This window comes from Camellia sinensis, chromosome 8 (assembly GCF_055761805.1).
Source record: "Camellia sinensis isolate YWXY chromosome 8, ASM5576180v1, whole genome shotgun sequence".
In the NCBI taxonomy this organism is placed as follows: Eukaryota; Viridiplantae; Streptophyta; class Magnoliopsida; order Ericales; family Theaceae; genus Camellia; species Camellia sinensis.
Genome location: NC_138968.1, coordinates 38,163,878 through 38,183,546, shown reverse-complemented (window position 1 = coordinate 38,183,546; position 19,669 = coordinate 38,163,878). Strand labels below are relative to the sequence as shown.

General features: G+C 37.6%; 1 protein-coding gene across 2 annotated transcripts; it reads left to right on the top strand.

Moving 5' to 3' along the window:
• The first annotated feature begins 4,043 nt into the window (after positions 1–4,043).
• Positions 4,044–17,440, top strand: LOC114298262 (lipid droplet phospholipase 1). 2 transcript variants are annotated; one of them, XM_028242786.2, is made up of 11 exons: positions 4,044–4,499; positions 5,987–6,054; positions 7,203–7,273; positions 7,417–7,659; positions 15,135–15,301; positions 15,415–15,470; positions 16,010–16,062; positions 16,146–16,266; positions 16,459–16,556; positions 17,021–17,144; positions 17,254–17,440. In XM_028242786.2, exons 1-10 carry the CDS (start codon positions 4,363–4,365, stop codon positions 17,090–17,092), a joined length of 1,086 nt encoding a protein of 361 aa, XP_028098587.2. In that variant the 5' UTR covers positions 4,044–4,362; the 3' UTR covers positions 17,093–17,144; positions 17,254–17,440. The 2 variants fall into 2 exon arrangements, with proteins under 2 accessions (XP_028098587.2, XP_028098588.2); XM_028242787.2 differs by lacking the exons at positions 15,415–15,470; positions 16,010–16,062 and having other exon boundaries at positions 16,115–16,266.
• The last annotated feature ends 2,229 nt before the right edge of the window (positions 17,441–19,669 follow it).

Genomic DNA, 19,669 nt, shown 5'->3' with positions numbered 1-19,669 from the left:
GGAGTTTTGAATGTAGGAAATTTAAAATTAAATTTATGGAGGCCATTATTTCATTGGGTAGAATATTTATATAAAAAGGGAGCTTTTTTGATAAATCCATTTTCTAAGAGCTTTATTCCATCAAACCCATATTCTTTTTGACTATTCCATTAGGTCCGATTTGAGATAAGAAGACCAAAATACCCTTTTCATCTACTTATGTTCCATTTAATTCACATTATTTTCTTATGTTTCAATAAGTCCTATAGGTGACATAATTACCAAAATACCCTTAATGTGAATGTTCACACCATCAATATAAATGTTTATATCGTCAATGTGTAGGGGCCTGGCTCATGTCGATCCTCGTGGGTGCCCGGAACAATTCGAGCCGGGTCGGGCCGGCCCACAAGCCAAAAAAATAGGCCCGACCCGGCTCGTTGATAATATTAATATTCACATTGACAAGTTAACATTCACATTGATAGGAGTGTAAAATTGGCCTGCGGCCCGTGGGCGGCCCGAAACCAGCTCGTCGCCCGGGGCCGGCCCGGGCCGGCCCGTTCACAATATGAATATTCACATTGACATATTAACATTAACATTAACATTGACAAAAGTGTAAAATTGGCCCATGACCCGTGGGCAGCCGGAAGCCCGGGTCGGGCCCGGCCCGGCCCGACCCGTTGACAATGTGAATATTCACATTGACATGTTAACATTCACATTGATAGGAGTGTAAAATTAGCCTGCGGCCTGTGGCCGACCCGAAACCCGCCTGCGGCTCGTGGGCTGCCCTGGGCAGGCCCGGCCCGACCCGTTGATAATGCAAATATTCACATTGACATGTTAACATTCACATTGATAAGAGTATAAAATTAGCCCGCGCCCCGTGGCTGCCCGAAACTAGCCCACGGCCCGTGGGCGGCCCGGGGCGAGCCCGACCCGGTCTGTTGACAATGTGAATATTCACATTGACATATTAACATTCACATTGATAAGAGTGTAAAATTGACTCGCGTCCCATGGGCGGCCCGGGGCAAGCCCGGTCTGGCCCATTGACAATGTGAATATTCACATTGACATATTAACATTCACATTGATAGGAGTGTAAAATTGGCCCGTGGCCCGTGGACGGCCCGAAGCCCACCCACTGCCCAGGGTGGGCCCGGCCCGGCTCGTTGACAATGTGAATATTCACATTGACATATTAACATTAACATTGATAAGAGTGTAAAATTAGCCCGTGACCCGTGGGCAGCCCGAAGCCCGGCCCCTGGCCGACACGGGCCTGGCCCGTTGACAACGTGAATATTCATATTGACATGTTAACATTCACATTGATAAGAGTGTAACATTAGCCCGTGTCCCGTGGCTGCCCGAAACACGCCCATGGCCCGTGGGCGGCCCAAGGCGGGCCCGGCCCGGCCTTTTGACAATGTGAATATTCACATTGACATGTTAACATTCACATTGATAAGAGTGTAAAATTGACTCGCGTCCCATGGGCGGCCCGAAGCCTGTGGGCGGCCCGGGGTGGCCCGGGTTTGGGTCCGGGCCGCTGGCGAGCTTCGGGCAACGGACAAGTTTTACACTCCTATCAATGTTAATGTTAACATGTCAATGTGAATATTCACATTGTCACGGGTCGTGCCAAGCCCGCCTCGGGCTGCGATCGGGCTTCGGGCCGCCCACGAGCTGCGGGCCAATTTTACACTCCTATCAATGTGAATGTTAACATATCAATGTGAATATTCACATTGCCAACGAGCCGGGCCCGCCCTGGCCCGAGGTTGGGCTTCGGGCTGCCCACGGGTCACGAGCAATTGTACACTCTTATCAATGTGAATGTTAACATGTCAATGTGAATATTCACATTATCAACAGGCCGGGCCGGGCCCGCCCCGGGCCGCCCACGGGCCGTGGACGGGTTTCGGGCAGCCACGGGACGCGGGCTAATTTTACACTCCTATCAATGTGCATGTTAACATGTCAATGCGAATATTCACATTGTCACGGGTCGGGCCAAGCCCGCATCGGGCTGCGGTCGGGCTTCGGGCCGCCCACGGGCTGCGGGCCAATTTTACACTCTTATCAATGTGAATGTTAACATGTCAATGTGAATATTCACATTGTCAACGGGCCGGGCCGGGCCCGCCTCGGGCCGCGGGCGGGCTTTTGGCCGTCCATGGGCCGCGGGCCAATTTTATACTCTTATCAATGTGAATGTTAATATGTCAATGTGAATATTCACGTTGTCAACGGGCCGGACCGGGCCCGCCCCGGGCCGCCCATGGGCCGCGGGCGGGTTTCGCGCCGCCACGAAATGGGGGCCAATTTTACACTCCTATTAATGTGAATGTTAACATGTCAATGTGAATATTCACATTGTCAACGAGCCGGGCCAGGCCGAGTCGGGCCCGCCCTGGACTGCTGTCTAGTTTTATACTCTTATCAATGTGAATGTTAACATGTCAATGTGAACATTCACATTGTCAACAGGCCGGGCCGGGCCCGTCCATGGGCCGTGGGCGGGTTTCGGGCAGCTACGAGGCGCGGGCTAATTTTACACTCCTATCAATGTGAATGTTAACATGTCAATGTGAATATTCACATTGTCAACGGGCTGGCTGGGCCCTCCTCGGGCTACGGACGGGCTTTTGGGCGCCCATGGGCCGTGGCCCAATTTTATACTCTTATCAATGTGAATGTTAACATGTCAATGTAAATATTCACATTGTCAACGGGCCGGACCGGGCCGCCCATGGGCCGCGGGCGGGTTTCGCGCCGCCACGAAATGGGGGCCAATTTTACACTCTTATTAATGTGAATGTTAACATGTCAATGTGAATATTCACATTGTCAACGGGCCGGGCCAGGCCGAGTCGGGCCCGCCCTGGGCTGCTGTCTAGTTTTATACTCTTATCAATGTGAATGTTAACATGTCAATGTGAACATTCACATTGTCAACAGGCCGGGCGAGGCCCGCCCATGGGCCGTGGGCGGGTTTCGGGCAGCTACGAGGCGCGGGCTAATTTTACACTCCTATCAATGTGAATGTTAACATGTAATGTGAATATTCACATTGTCAACGGGCCGGCCAGGCCCTCCCCGGGCTACTGACGGGCTTTTGGCCGCCCATGGGCCGTGGCCCAATTTTATACTCTTATCAATGTGAATGTTAACATGTCAATGCAAATATTCACATTGTCAACGGGCCGGACCGGGCCCGCCCCGGGCCGCCCATGGGCCGCGGGCGGGTTTCGCGCCGCCATGGGATGGGGGCCAATTTTACACTCCTATTAATGTGAATTTTAACATGTCAACGTGAATATTCACATTGTCAACGGCCCGGGCCCGCCCTGGCTCGCGGGCGGGTTTCGGGCCGCCCACGGGCCAATTTACATTCCTACAAATGTGAATTTTAAAATATGAATGTTCACATCATTAAATTGCTAATCGTTGAAAAAATATTTATAAGGGTATCAAAATTAAATATAAGGGCATAAGTGTCCAAGAAAATAGTGTAAATCAAGAAATTGGACTTTATGGAATAAAACTATACATACATAGGACTAAATGGGTTAAAAAATTCCTTCATGAAATTCTTGGGTTAAAACACTTTTAAATTGGACTTATCAATAAAAATCCCATATAAAAAAAATTAAGATTATCAAAATAATTATATGTTTAAATGATATTTCTATTAAAAAATAAAAATATTTTTAAAATTATAATTGTTATAATTTTTTTAAAAAAACAAATATGACTGAAATATATAGTTAATAATGTTTAACTTTTAAAATTTTTTACATGCATATGTCTAATAAATAAATAAATAATTTGAATGACCAAAAGTCGAACTAGAAAATAGACTCAAGTACAAATAAATCTTTGAAATTGAATCATTGAAAAACATAATACATCTTATAATTAAAGAGAAAAATTGAAATAACTGCATATTTTTAAGTATAACTAAAAAAAAAAAAAATTTAAATATCACATTAAACATAATTAAGAATCTCATAAAAAAAACATAATTAAGAATCTCATAAAAAAATCAATCACAATTAAATAAAAAAATTACAGTAGAATTTCCCTAATTGAGAGAATGATAGAATCTAAATTGGAAGTAAAATTTGAGAGTAAAGTTATCATTTTCCACTTCAAAACAGCCTCTGATCTGATCAATCATACCGGAGTGTCTGTCTGTCGTGCGGGTATGCCCTACCCATTGACACACCTCTCTCTCTCTCTCTCCGTGTTGGACGCTTTTTTCTCGATTATTTTCAACAACTCGAAGATCGATCGACTGTGAAATTCTCTATCGAAGTTTTTGATTATCGCTTTGCCAATGCATAACTGAGAGAGAAAGAGAGAGTAATGGAAAACGGTACATCAGAGAATGGTGTGTGCTCGTCGGAATCGATCAATGGAGCACAAGATGTTTGGAGTTGTAACCAATCTCTTGCTTCTTCCGCTGATCACCTTGTCGTCATGGTTCATGGAATTCTCGGAAGGTCTTTGGTTTTTCATTCTGAATTCTTTTGATTTAATTCTGGATCTGATAATTGTTTATGTACTATTATTATTATTCTTTATGTTTACTTGTTTTGTAATCAGCAATTAATTTCTTAAACTTGGTGATTCAGAGTTCAGATTGTAAATTCTGGATATTGAAGCCTTTTTCTTTGAATTCCTCGGATGTAGGTTAAAAAATATAAAATTTGTTCTTCTCAGTACATTTGCTTCTTTACTAATACTTAATTTAGAGGGCAATTTCCATTTTCAGTGATTAGTAGATGAGATTCATAATAATTCAGCTTTATTTTTTTTTTTACCCTCATCTCTTGATATTGCAGATAGTGTGCAATTGGGTGTTTTTAAATTAGGTAAAAATGGTGAGGAAGAGAACTCTCTTATTTTATTGGTTTCATTTCTCACCAAAAGTGGTGAGAAGTGGTGGGAAATAAGCTGATTGGTTATGTATTTTTCATAGTATTGGGATTGCCCATTAAAATCCAAAGGAAGAAAAAGAAATCACATCCATATCCCTGTATCACATACTTTGCTTTCTGACTCATCTGTATATGATAACACAATCATTGTTTTCTTTTCTCGTCCCGCTATCCAAACAGAGCATAAGGATGTGTTTTGAATGTATTGTGTGATAATGAAGAAAAACAAGTGCACTTTTTCTTTCTTATTCCAATTCATTGTTTTCTTACCCACTTTTTGTCGAGTGAAACTTCTCATGTTTTCTTTATTTACCTTAGTCAACTGTGGTACCATCCTTTTTCATCAATGGCTGGATTCACAATTGTGTAATGTTTCTGCGATGAGCAAGGGTCCTCTAGATTGATTTTTCCTAAAGTGATCCTACCATCCTTTTTCATCAATAGCTGGATTCACAATTGTGTAATGTTGCTGTGATGAGCAACAGTCCTCTAGATTGATTTTTCCTAAAGTGATCCTAGAGTATTTTTTGTATGGTTATTATACCCTCAATTTTTTATTATTGTACCTTCACTTTTTGTACTATTAAATCTCAGCCATTCAAAAAATCACTTTAAGAAAAATCACTTTAGAGGATCCTTGCTTTGCTGTGATGGTTACATACTCAAGTCACAAATGCAAGAATTAACTTCCAAACATGCCCCAACATATTCGTTGAAAGTTTTGTTGTTTCTTTTTTCTTGACAATCTTATATACACACACACACACACACACACATATATATATATATGCTTTTCTTTCTTTCAATGTCACTTTTTAAGCCTGACTGAAAGCTAAAATTAAAAGGCATGTACTGTTCCTAATGATTTAGCTTGATGTCGAAAATGGTTGTTCTTAAAAAGTTTATGGGAATTGTCTTCCATCCGAACAAATGTACATGATGTTTTTGTGGACTGGAATGCTTCTTGCTGTGTAGATTTACTTTTATCATTTCTGTTTGAAAATTTATCATTTGTAGTATGTTTATGCTGTGCTGATTTACTTTTGCAGTGCTACGGATTGGAAGTTTGCTGCTGAGCAGTTTGTTAGAACGCTCCCTGATAAAGTATTTGTTCATTGTGAGGATGATTCTTTAAACAATTTCTCTTGCTTTTGAACTTTTTTTTTTTCCCAATTTTAACTTGCTTTCGGATGATGGTTAAGTTTGTTCTTTGTCCTATAACAGTTTCCTAATATTGTAATCCATGCATTCTTCATTTATAAAAAAAATACTCTTATGTTTTTCAATCTCTATATTGTTCTAAGTTTTTTATAATTTTCTCATTAATGCATGGGGTGAGCTATCTAAGAATGTGAAAAAAGCCATCTAACAGTAGCCAATAATAGGTTTTGTTGTTTGACCTCCATGATGACGAAGTATTGTCGGCATTAATTAGATTAATAAATTTATTTGCGGCTTGTTGTCAATGGTGATCCTACTGAATTAGGGGTAAAATTAGTTATTTGTTGGCTGTAAAAAAACTGATAATTGTTATTCATTTTTTGTTTTTGAAATCTAGTTTTGAAGAGAGTGCCTACACTGTTCTAAACTGTAAAACTGTTTCTCATGAAAAAAGAGAAAAACTGTAAACTACTGTGCTTTCTAGAATAGCTGTTTAATTTACTGTCATCCGACTACCTGGCCCCCTCCCTTTAAAAAAGATTGTATTAGTATTTAGTATATGAAAGTGATAACAAGAGGTCTCTCTATGTAGTTCTTCTTCTTCTTCTTCTTCTTCTTCTTTATTTTATCTTTATTTTATTTTTCCCTATTTTCTTTTTTATACCTCAAATAATGGAGCTTAAAGCTTTAGAAAGTTGTCTTTTTTGTCTTTGTGAAGTAGATTTAAATTTTTTACTCTGTTTTGGGGTTTCATCATTACCAATAAAATTGGTTATCTAAACTATTTGATATGGGATTTAAGCTGTTGAGGAAAGGGCAAAAAACAGTGTATTATTCATACATATACAGCAGTTATGAGCTTACAAATGGGCCAATTATTGAGCTAGATATGCGAGAGTTGGGTGTCATGAGTCATAAGTTCATTAGTCCATTCAAACCATTGTGTGCGTGGTGCATAATGACTTTTGTAATAGAATTTTAGGGCACATCTTAACTGCGTTCTACTCTGAAAATCAGTGCTATGCTAGTGTAAGCCTGAATATAGGTATCAATATAATGATTTACATCTTGGTCAAAACTCAAGTTTGTTGACTTGCTTTGCAGGCAGTGAACGAAATATGGCTATGCTGACATTAGATGGTGTGGATGTAATGGGCGAACGATTGGCAGGGGAGGTTAGTTTCTCCTTGCTTTAGGCTTGCATTAAATTTACAGTTCAACCAGATTACTTGAAAATTAAGTTCTAAATCTTCTTACTTTTCCAAAACAAGATATATCTACAATGCAGATTGATATTTACGAAATTCATGAACTCCAGGTCCTCCAGGTGATTAAACAAAAACCAAGTCTATGTAAGATCTCCTTTGTGGCACATTCAGTTGGAGGAGTAGTTGCAAGATATGCCATCGGGAAATTGTTTAGACTACCTAGAAGCGAGAATGGCGAGGAATTATCATCTAAATCCTGTGAAGTGGAATCAAAGGGTACCATAGGTGGTTTGGAGCCTATGAACTTCATTACTGTTGCTACACCTCATCTTGGTTCAAGGGGTAATAATCAGGTATGTTTCTTGCTTTCATCGTAGTTTTCAATCATACTGAACAGTGTGTGTTTTTTGTAGCTTCCACATTGCTGAAATCAATAATAGGAGTAATAAGTTTTTAAATAAAAGTGTAGGTAATGTTCTTCATGCATTGTGGTAGGGAACTATGATGCAATCTAAAAAAGCACATGATCAGGTGGTGTATAAATTTGTTAGTGTATTTAGGCTGAGACAATTGTTGGGATGCATGTACTCACCAGTTGGCTTGGTTTTTATGGTTAAAGCATTGGAATAGAACTTCTTAAATTTCGAGTGGTTCTTGAATCTTTACTTATCAGACAAAGAGCTTTTGCCAATATGATCTTAATGAGGTGCAGGCTTTGCATATCTTTGGAAAACTACTTTATTTTAACCTTTTCTTCATTCTCTGCACTGTTATACAAAGTGATTGAGTCAGGTATGTCAAGCTAATTTAGATAAAAACCAACACTAAACCACTTCATCTACGCAGCTAATCGCATCATGTCTTAATTTATTTGAGAGTGAAAGTGATGAACCTTTAGCTGATCTTTAAATGTTGTGTACTGAAGAGTATGTTCATGGTTCCACATGGATCTTATGGGATGCATTTATCCTATGTCGGAAGACAAATTATGTGCTTTCTTATAAATTCAAGGACCAAGGTACAAGGATCTTAAAGTTGGAAGTTGTCCCTTTTTTCATCTCATCGGTCTTCCCCATACGGGCTCCCCAACTTTCCAGAGAAGGGTATGTTGAGACAATGTGGAAATGTTTAGGCATTTTGAAAGAATTAACTGTACTGTGTATTAGATCCTCAAAGAAAATTATGAGCTCTCAAGTTTTTTGTGGTCCTCCAAGGAATGTTTTTTGGGTACTGCGTTGGACTGACTAGGTTGCTGGTATGGTTCACAACCTTTGGGTTTGGGTTTGATTTGGTTCACTGGACTTCGACTGGGGTCTGACTTGGTTGTGGTGTGGGTTTAGTTTATTGTAGATTTAGTCAGAGTGTGGGCTGAGTTGGGCTGAGTTGGTCCAGATCTGGGTAAATTTGATGGGTCAGGTCGAGGTTCATGTGCAACCCGTTTCTCCTTTCCTTTCCAGTCGTATTTGTTTCAGAACTCTGCATCAAAAGCACCTCCCCTGCAGCATGGCTCTGGCACCACACTACGGAAATTTGATCAGAAAGGCTGGTCGAAAATGAATGGTTGATGGGCGGAAAAACATTGGCAAGGTTTCGGCGATGGGGAGTGACAAGAACAAAAGGAGGTCAAGGGACGAAAAGCAATGTCTAGGGTTCAATCAGAGCTATGATGCAGAAGAATCAATCAGTGGTACATTTATATAGGGTTATTTTGGGAAGATGGTAAAAAGCAACTTTTTTGCTTTTAACCAAGTTTTTTGGGTTTTTTGAAAAGTGATTTGGGAAGTTGGTAAAAAGTTGTTTTTTTTTTTGGATTAATATTTGTTTATGGTGTCACATTGTTAAAAATTGATGTATTATTGATTGATATATTGATTTTTATTACAATGATTCATGATTCCTATATATAGAAGAGGGTGAGTGTGTAGTAGGTAAGGAGTAGGTGAAGTGGAGGTGGTAGTGGTGTAGTGGGTTAGGTTTAGTGGAGTAGGTGAGGTGGTAGTGGTGTAGTGGGTTAGGTTTAGTGGAGTAAGTTTAAGTGGGTGAAGTAGGTGATAGGTTTGAAGTGGAGGTGGTAGTGGTGTAGTGGGTTAGGTTTAGTGGAGTAGGTGAGGTGGTAGTGGTGTAGTGGGTTAGGTTTAGTGGAGTAGGTTTAAGTGGGTGAAGCAGGTGATAGGTTTTAACAGCCCCCGCAAACTCAAGGGGGATAGGAACTAGCCAACTTGAGTTTGGAGAGAGTAACAAAACAAGAAAATAGACGAATACATAAAAGAAAAGAGGATAGGAGACACTGTATGGTCGTGTCAGACCGATGGTGAAGACACTGTATGGTGGTGTCATAACGTTGTAGAGGACACTGGATGGTTGTGTCAGACCGATGTAGAAGACAGTTTATGGGGTCATGTCGGACCGTTGTAGCAGACAATGTTGTGATAGTTGTTGTGACAGTTTACGGAGTCTTGCTGGACCCTTGTAGAAACTAACCGAAATCAATGTCGGGACAGTTTACGGAGTCTTGTCGGACCCATGAAGGAGCTAACCGGAATCAATGTCGGGACAGTTTACAGAGTCTTGTCGGACCCTTGAAGGAGCTAATAGTTGTTGTGACAGTTTACGGAGTCTTGCTGGACCCTTGTAGAAACTAACCGAAATCAATGTCGGGACAGTTTACAGAGTCTTGTCGGACCCATGAAGGAGCTAACCGGAATCAATGTCGGGACAGTTTACAGAGTCTTGTCGGACCCTTGAAGGAGCTAACCGGAATCAATGTCGGGACAGTTTACAGAGTCTTGTCGGACCCTTAAAAAATACACTGTATGATGGTGTATATAGGCTGCCCAAATATATATATATATATGGATATATATAGTGAGCCCTCAAAAGTCGCGCCCTCAAAAGGCGCGCCCACTTCATCAAAAGGCGTGCCTGACAGAAAGCGTCGAGCCATCAAAAGGTGAGCCGGAGACGCGGCGAGGCACGTGAGCGACAGAGTGGCGTGTCGGCCTCGGCTATTTAACCAAGGTTGAGGCGGAGGCTGTGCAAACCAGTCTGAAACCGCCGAAAATCCTTTGAAAAAACTCTTCCGTTTCTGAGAAAGAGATTCTGGAACACTCTGTTGCCATTCTGTAACTAACCTTTCTCTGAAACACTCAGCAACCCATAACATGGCCTCGTCTTCCCGTTCAGCTACCCAGAATATGGCCTCTTCGTCCCGTGGTCTGCTCACTCTTTTTCCCGACCTCAACGAGTCAACAAGAGAGATAACTGGTGCGGTGGCACTGGAACCTCAACCAAGCGCCCCGGAGTTTGCTCCATTGAACTTTCCGATGCGGTCTGTGGAGCAAAGAATGGCAGTGCAGTCGGATGTGGAAGCCAATCAGTATACATTGAAGTCATGTGTGGAAACCATGACTGCGGTTACAAACTTGTCGAACCGGCTGCAGAGTAGGGCAAATGAGGTGCAGCAGTTAAACTCCCAGCTGGCTCTGCTCCAACGCATGTATAAGGATACGCGAGCAGAGATAAGTGTGCTAAAGGCGGAAAATAAGGAGCTGAAGCGGAAGGCCACCGTGATGTTCCGTTTTGGAGGTCCGCCTTATGCTGCAGTGGAGGAGTATGCGGGTGTGAACGTGCTCGGTGGACTAGGAAGCACTGAGGCAACACCGTCAAGGGCCGCCCAGGACGGAGGCAAGAAGAAGAGACCGGCGGCAGAGTAGAGAAGCAAAATCCCACCTATGGATGTGGTTGTTTTGTTGTGTGATTTTTTTTTTTTTTTTTTTTTTTGGTGTAAAATGGTGATCGGGGTGAGCCCCGACATGAATAAAATGAAATGAGTTTAGTGTGCAGTTCGTCTTCTTCTTCTGCTTTTTTTTTTTTTTTTTTTTTTTTTTTTTTTTTGCAAAGAAATAAATAAAAATAATGAATTTGGAATCAAACGGAGGAGAGAGGGGACAAGTCACATGGGTGTCTTGGCCCACGGTTTTTTTTTGTATTTTTTTTGTATTTTTTGTATTTTTTTTTTTGTGTGTTTAATAATAATAATAATAATAATAATAATAATATAGTAAAGGAAAGCATGTGCGCTGGTATAAAAAGGATGAAAAGAAAAAAATAAAGAAATAAAAGAAGAAAAGTAAAAAGGGTTTGAAAAAAACGAGAGAGAGAAAGTGGGGTGGCATCTATTCAGTACCATGCCATGTCTGATAAAGCATCTGATGCTTTCTATAAGCTTTCCAACACAAAGGGACAAATCCAAGCCTACGTCTGTGATGTTACTAGGGCAAGTGTACCAAAGATGGACTTGGATTCTACTTTTAAGCAGAAGAATGATATAGCAAAAGCCGTGGAGGGAGAACTTGAAAAAAAAAAACATGTATGCTTATGGGTACGAAATAGTCCAGACTCTTATTGTGGATATTGAGCCAGATATTAATGTGAAAAGGGCAATGAATGACATAAATGCAGCTGCTAGAATGAGGGTTGCAGCAAATGAGAAGGCTGAAGCAGAGAAAATATTGCAGATCAAGCGAGCTGAGGGAGAGGCAAAGTCTAAATACCTTTCAGGGCTAGGAATTGCTAGGCAGCGACAAGCTATTGTGGATGGACAAAGGGACAGCACATCAACGCCGTCAGTTATGGCGCGATCCATTCCGGCGAGTATATCGGATGAGTTAGAAGCTGCAGGAAAGTGAAGGTATGTGTAGAAAATAAGCGGAAGAGATTGAGGTCCGGCGGGCGGCCAAGGCGAGGTTGCCGCCCGCCGGTGAAGCGAGAAATACTAAGGTCTTAACCTGGCTCTGATACCATGTTAAAAATTGATGTATTATTGATTGATATATTGATTTTTATTACAATGATTCATGATTCCTATATATAGAAGAGGGTGAGTGTGTAGTAGGTAAGGAGTAGGTGAAGTGGAGGTGGTAGTGGTGTAGTGGGTTAGGTTTAGTGGAGTAGGTGAGGTGGTAGTGGTGTAGTGGGTTAGGTTTAGTGGAGTAGGTTTAAGTGGGTGAAGTAGGTGATAGGTTTTAACACACATCATACTAAAATGACTAAAATACCTCCACCCAACTTAGAAAATTTACATTTTGCCCTAACTCTCAAGATGTAAACATGGAGGGTAGTTACGTAATTTCCCAACCTGCTTTTTAGCCACTTCCCAAATGAGCAAAAACGCAACTTGGCATTTTGTGAGGCCACAAAACGTGGCTTTTTATTAGGATTCCCAAAAGAGCCCATAGTGATTTGTAAAGTAGCAACGATGATGCTACATTAGTGATGGGTTGCCAAGATGGTGAGTAGCTTCCAGTTATGCTGTAGTGATATTGACGACAAGATGCGGATGGGACTGTGGGCTGATTTTTGTTATTGTTTATTTTGAAGTAATGAAGCCATATAAAATAAGGCAACCACGCCAATCGAACAAAAATGGTGGGTTAAAGTAATGCTTTGATGTTATAAGAAGTACGGACACTTCTAAAAAGCTGACATATCCGTGTCGTGTCCAATTCGGACACTGACACTCTTTGGATACTTCCCCGACACATGTCCAACACACTTCAAAACGTGTCCAATTTTTTAAAGATCCAGACACTCTTTGGATACTTGGAGGACACACGTGTATTTTTTAAACACAAGTGTCTATCGATTTGACACATATGAAACTAATTATAAGTTTGAACAAAACAACTTAAGATACAATAATAAAACAAAAATCATATTAGTGTCATATTGTATTTTTTAGTATCTTTGAATGACATATTCATATATATAACATATAATAAATATATAAAATTATATATTTCATACGTGTTCCTTACGTGTCGTGTCCTGCATTTTTTTAAATTAGCATGTCGGCATGTCCGTTTCGTATCGATGTTGTGTCGTGTGTCCGTATTATGCCTCTTAGCTTTGGTGAATACCAAAATTGATCCAGCATGGTAGTGAAGGAAGGAGAAAGTATGGAGAAGGGAAGGAGGAGAAGAATAGAATAGATGGGGAGGAGAAATAGAAAACACAATCCCATTTCAATCAATGCCGAGGCCATATATATAGGCAAACCAAACTAATAAAATCCAATAAGGAAACATATAACATATAACATATACTTGTTAAAAAAATAAGGAAAATAAACTTTAAAAAAAACCTAAACAAATTCAACTTCCTAAACGAACAAATTCTTATATTCCATTGTTTTCAACAAATTCCTTGTTCCCCATCACTTCCCTAGATATATGAGGCGGTCATTCTATCTTTAGGCCTGCGATATGCACCACCAGGGCCTGTCTTTCTGATGGGAGGTGAGAATGTTTTCTTTAGATGTGGAAAACGTGTCACCTGGTTTCATTCAGTTACAAATTTTTTCTCACCTAGTTGGAAGTAATGAAATTGTCTGATATCAAGATTAGTTAGCATAGTTATTATGATTAGGAGAAGTTCATATTTAAAGAAGCTATTGGTTTGCTTTGTGTATAACCCATAATCATGGTTAGCATGTTTGTAAGCTAAAAATGATAATTGTAAGAAACTTAAAGCCTTTTTATAACATTTTCGAAGAGTTGTATTAAATACAACACATAGCTGATGATTAAAATTATGAACTTAATTCATCTTGCTTAAAAGTTCATATCTAGTGCACAAGGATCTAACTTTAAATTTACACAACGGCTGCACCTTATCGGAGCTTGAATGGACTCATCCTAAATCTACTGATTGGCTCGTTGAGTCAGAGCAAAAATTTCTTCTAGTCCAGTCACCATAGAAGCCTTCAAAAAGTTATGTCAGGAATTTTGGATAATAGGTAATATTTAAGTTCACAATATATGTTTTTTCCATTTGCAGTTCATTGATCACTGCCTGATGAGTTTTGTGATTTTGCTTTACTTATAAAAAATTTAAAAGTTTTGTGGTTTGACTTTCTATCTAAAGCTTCTATTCATCAGTTATGCCCTTGTTCTAGAAAAGTCCTCCCCACGGGAAAAGAAAAAAGAGAAAAGAAAGTAGAAAATTCTCCCAACCAAAAAAATAAACTACTTCCTTAACAGCCTGAAAATTTTTATAATTATGTTTCTATAAACCAAACCAAACCAAGTCTTAAGTTCCATCAAATGGGGTTGACTATATGAATCTTGCTTTTCTACTATGTATTTGCTTTTATTCACTCAAGTAGTTATATATACATACATATATATTATCCCCTTCTCAAAAAACTTGCGCTAGTGTTGCTTGAAATATTTTGTTTTCATTTTCTTTTCCTTTGGATTTGCTAGAGTAGTTGCATAGCTTTTTTTTTTTGGTATCAATTGTGAGAAGTATGTTAAAAGAATGTGACAGTATTGCCTTTTTGTTTCAAGTCTAGGGACCACCACTTTGTGCATTATGCCAAAGGTTAGGTGTGCACTCAATATTTCCCCTCCCATTGGACGTCGTTTTTTTATTTGGGGAGGTTAGTTGGTCACCGTGTATGCATGTTAAAAATTCATGAAATGTTGTATCTAATGGTTCCCTTGCTTTGAGCACAAAGTTGTTGGGAGTTGGGACTAGGGTTGCAAAATGTGACTTTGATTCAAGGTAGTTGCAAGTGCATGCATATCATGTCTTCCCGGACACAGGTTATGTTTATGTGAATATATGTCTATTTGCTGAATACATATACTTGCGAACACTGTCTCTATTTCATTCCTTGAAGACTAGAAACACTTTCATTAGCAGTCTGTAAATCGATAGAACTCATTTCTCTTTGGTATGTATCATATGCTTATTTATAGGTTTCCTCATATTGGATTCAGTTGCATTATGATTGATCTTTGGTTAATTTGCTTTCCATTTGCAGGTACCCTTTCTTTTTGGTGTACTTTCCTTGGAGAAAGTTGCTGGTCGCATTGTTCATTTGATATTTAGGAGAACGGGCCAGCACCTTTTTCTTAACGAGGATGATGATGATGGAAAGCCTCCATTGCTCCGACGCATGGTGGAAGATTATGGTGAATGTTACTTCATGTATATTGCTTAAGCCCATTTCTTAAGTAAATTGCTCTTTCAGATTGTGGGTTTCTTTTTAGTAAGCCTTCTAATATGTAATTGTTAATATGGCTACCAACACATTGATACAGGTCTGCTTTGCGTTCATTCAAACGCCGAGTTGCATATGCAAATGTTGGCTACGACCGTATCCTGTTAAACCGTAAATTCAGCTGTTAATTTTATGCAGATTTAAAAAATAGTGTTATCATAAAACGCCAATATCCTAGCGAATTACATTTTGGAATGCATGTACTTTTGTTCTAAAACAGTAAATTTAGAGATCCAAAGCGATTCCAATATATTTCCTGAAGCTTTCCTCAGAATAAAAAGAAATTCATATATAATGGAGTAAAATCTAAAGTGAGTGAAATTGTGATGGAACAAAACATAAAAAAATGGCCATAATGCTCATAGAAATGTGTTGCTACATGATTATTTTTTATTTATTTATTTATTTTTTTTTTGGGGGGGGGGGGGGGCAGGGACCTACATTTTATTGAATATTTAATTATTAAAAGAAAATTACTCTAGAAGTTTCTTAAATTCTCAGTGTAATGTAATCTATACAAGTCTACTCCTATTAGAGCATATGGTGTGCCATGTTCTCGTTCCACATACCGAAACGTTCTATGTTCTGGGTAACATAATTTAATTACTTGTTTTCCTTTATAAAATACGATTTAGATATAGTGGGTTGGAGAACATCATCAATTAGACGAAATAATGAACTTCCTAAGGTATCATCTTTACTTAGCTTGCATTTTGTGATCACACGAATTCTGGTTGCAGTTCAATGACCAAACATTATAATGTTCTTCAGTGGGAGGATTCTTTGAATGAAAAATATCCACATATTGTATACGAAGAACACTGTAAAGCATGTGATACTGAGCAGTGTGAACCCATTATACTGGAAGATGATTTTTTAGACGAGCTAGAAGGTTGGTATCTTCAGTAACTTGTATTTGAACCATATTTTTTGTGTGTGTGTGTGTGTGGTTGTCTTAGGTCTATTTTTGGCTACTTGATAGTGCCATTGCATTCTTTAAGATTTTTCTTGGTTTTGTTTCTGCTTGTACTTGGTATTTTTAATGCTTTTTAACTAAAATTTTCTTTTGGACCATGTTATTCAGAGGAACTTGTGACCGGCCTATCACGTGTGTCATGGGAAAAAGTAGACGTCAGTTTTCATAGTAGCCGAATGAGGTTTGCTGCTCATAGTGTGATTCAGGTTTCTCTCTCTCTCTCTCTCTCTCTCTCTGAATGTGCACATGCACGTGAAGGAGAAAAAGCCTTTCAGGGTAGTTGGAGAGGACATCCATCTAGCTAATATGATGAAATAAGGGTGTACATAAATACACTTCTAGATCTCATGGAATAAGGCAGAATGTAGAATAACACTTTATTTCTCTTGCTTTCATAGAGGGGGGAAAAAAAGGAAGAAAAGAATTTAGAGATTACCTGGATATTCATAATATAAAACTTACAGGAAACAAGGTGCATATGATTAGATTGTTTGAAATATGGGTAGAAAAGAAGGTTTGAAATATTTGTTTGTTTACAAGGAAAAAAGAGATCGAGTATGCACTCGAGAACACAGAGAATGTACAAAGAATGTGTGGAGGTTTTTGGATCACCATTATTTTTATTTTCCTAAGAGATGAAGCTGATTGCTCTTTTGACGATATCTGACAGGTCAAAGATCATTACATGCATTCGGAAGGTGCAGATGTCATACAACATATGATCGATCATTTTATTGTTTAGATGCTCATCAACCCTAGTGTCGGATCATGGCCAAGAATGCATGGTGTATTAGGTAAAGCTACAATGTGCCTTGCACCAAAATCATATTTAAATATATATATATATATTTTTTTTTTTTTTTGAGACTATTAGAATTGCAGCTATGATTTCCTTGGTTGCAGGTTGAAAACCGATCAAGGCTCTTAATGATGACCACACTACCAAAATCGATGGCTAAAGAAAGCAGCTGTAAGAAATTTTATTCATTCATTACATTATTATGTATTCAAATGTACATGAACACAAATGATTTATTATTTTATTATTTATCAATAAAATGGGAAGGAGGCATTCTAATGTTTCGTGAAACCTGGTGTCTTCTGTCTTTATGATATTAAATTGGATACTCATTTTCAATGCATGCTTATATATTTATGGGAGAATTATACATCTGTGAGAATTAGAAAAAATATTTACAAAAAGATGATAGACATTGCTCCCTTCATCTCAAAATAATGGTCCATTTTGGGGAATTTAACTTTTTTTTGATAGTACAATTACTATATTTTGAAATATTAATATTTCAAAATTACCTTTTGAAGTAAATTTTTTGGGAATATCAATTATTATAATTGTATTTGTTTGTGTTATTAATGATTTAAAAGAAAAGCAAAATAGTAAATTAATATTATTCTATTCCTTAATTTTTGAAAATGGACTAATATTTTGGAACGACGAAAAATGGAATAAAGACCAATATTTTGAGACGGGATGAGCATAAATAGTAATAATTAAAATAATAAACTTTCACTTTTTTGTAAAAGGCTTTTTTTTTTTTTTTATTTGGAGAACATGAAAAACATTATATTAATAAACAACAATAATATCTCAAATGGCCATCCCAATCAAACAACAAAAATAAAAACAGAAACAAATCCATCAAAAACATAGTTACAAATTAGGGAAAACAACTGATATTCTCAAAGATGTGGTTTGAAAAGTAAGATCTGTTTGAGAGCCTGTCATTCCCGTTGCTGCTATCCAATTCTGCCACCGCAGTCGCCAAACATCGAACACTGCCAGAAGCTAAGGTTGGGAAAGGACACTCACAAGAGTATGGAAGAAAGCTTAAGAGAGAAGGGAATTATTGTCAGTGTCGAAAATTTAAAAACTTATGTCGAAATCGGTGGAGAAAACTCTCAAAATCTTTATTTCGGACATAAAAAATCCAAATCTACACTTGAAAATTGTAGATTTATACTTTAGAAATGTAAATTTACATTTTAAAAGTGTAAAGTGAGTCACCGAAGTATCGCCAGAGTACTACCAAAAATCACCTAGAAAGATATTCTACTCTCTCTCGACTTGTGTGAAGTAAGTTTTCTTTTCTTCTTTTATGATTTTTTTTTTTTTTATCCTACTCATAGGTAATTCTCTCTATATTTATATATTAAAAAAATTTTAAAATAGTACAAGACACAAGTGCAGACAGTTCCTTGGAAAAAAAAAAGAGGTTTTAAATGTTTTGTTGTTGTTGTTGTTGTTGTTGTTGTGAATTATCTATAATGAAATCAAGAGTGAAATATATCTCTAATGAAGTCAAGATTTAAAGAAAAGATAATTAAATATTGAAGGCAAAGAATTGTAACTTGTAAGTGAATTTGTTCGTATGTCTGGGTTTCTAAAAATCTAATCCAAAGCCATTGCCCCTGAATTTTTTTAAATACCCCCACATATATGTATGGCCTTATATATATATATATATATTAGTGGTTGGGCACATATATTGTATGTGATACATGATTTTTTTGTTAATTATTAATACTTAATTATGCATGTCTCTTAAATTGATATGTGATATATATACAAAGTATATAGACTTGTATGATTAAATTGATCCATATTTAAAATATAACTAAGTAATAAATGAATACATACTCGACTGAAAATTTTAAATGATAAATAAGAAATTTTATAAATATAAATATTAATTTATAGTTAGACTGTTGAGATCACAATATTATCTTAAATAATAAACAATAAGCAGGTTTTTAATTTGTGTAAAATTAAAGATCAGTGAAGAAATATTTAAAAAAAGATAAATTTATAGTGTTTGGTTTGGTTTATTTTTTTAATTCTTGTTTTGAATTTTTTGACTTTCATATTTTTTTGTCTTTGACAGTATTTTTTAGGGGCATTTACACACAAGTTCTAATTTATAAATTTATACTCCATTAAGTCATAATTAAGATTTTTCAGATTTTTAAGTCCCATTAAATTTTTAATAGTCAGAATTACCCTTCAAATCATGATTGTTCATCATTTATAATTATCTATAAAGGAACATCATGATTTGACATTTATTTTGATTTTCAAAATTTTAAAATATGAACTCTCAAATTGAAAAATCTTTTTAAAAAAAATTATATGCAAATGAAAAAATTTAAAAAAATTAAATTATTTTTTTGTGTAAAACTAAAAATCTTGTATCTATAAAGGAGTATGATGATGGAACATTGATGTGCAAAACTAAAAAAAAAAAATTAAAATGAAAAAAATGATAATGTTATCAGTATTAAAATTGAAAAAAAATTGATA

Bases quoted from the DNA above. Each gene is read 5' to 3' on its own strand.
- LOC114298262 (XM_028242786.2), top strand. From the start codon at position 4,363: ATGGAAAACGGTACATCAGAGAATGGTGTGTGCTCGTCGGAATCGATC. The intron at 16,267-16,458 runs GTTGGTATCTTC...CATGTTATTCAG, and splicing joins TTTTTTAGACGAGCTAGAAG to AGGAACTTGTGACCGGCCTA. The intron at 16,557-17,020 runs GTTTCTCTCTCT...GATATCTGACAG, and splicing joins CTGCTCATAGTGTGATTCAG to GTCAAAGATCATTACATGCA.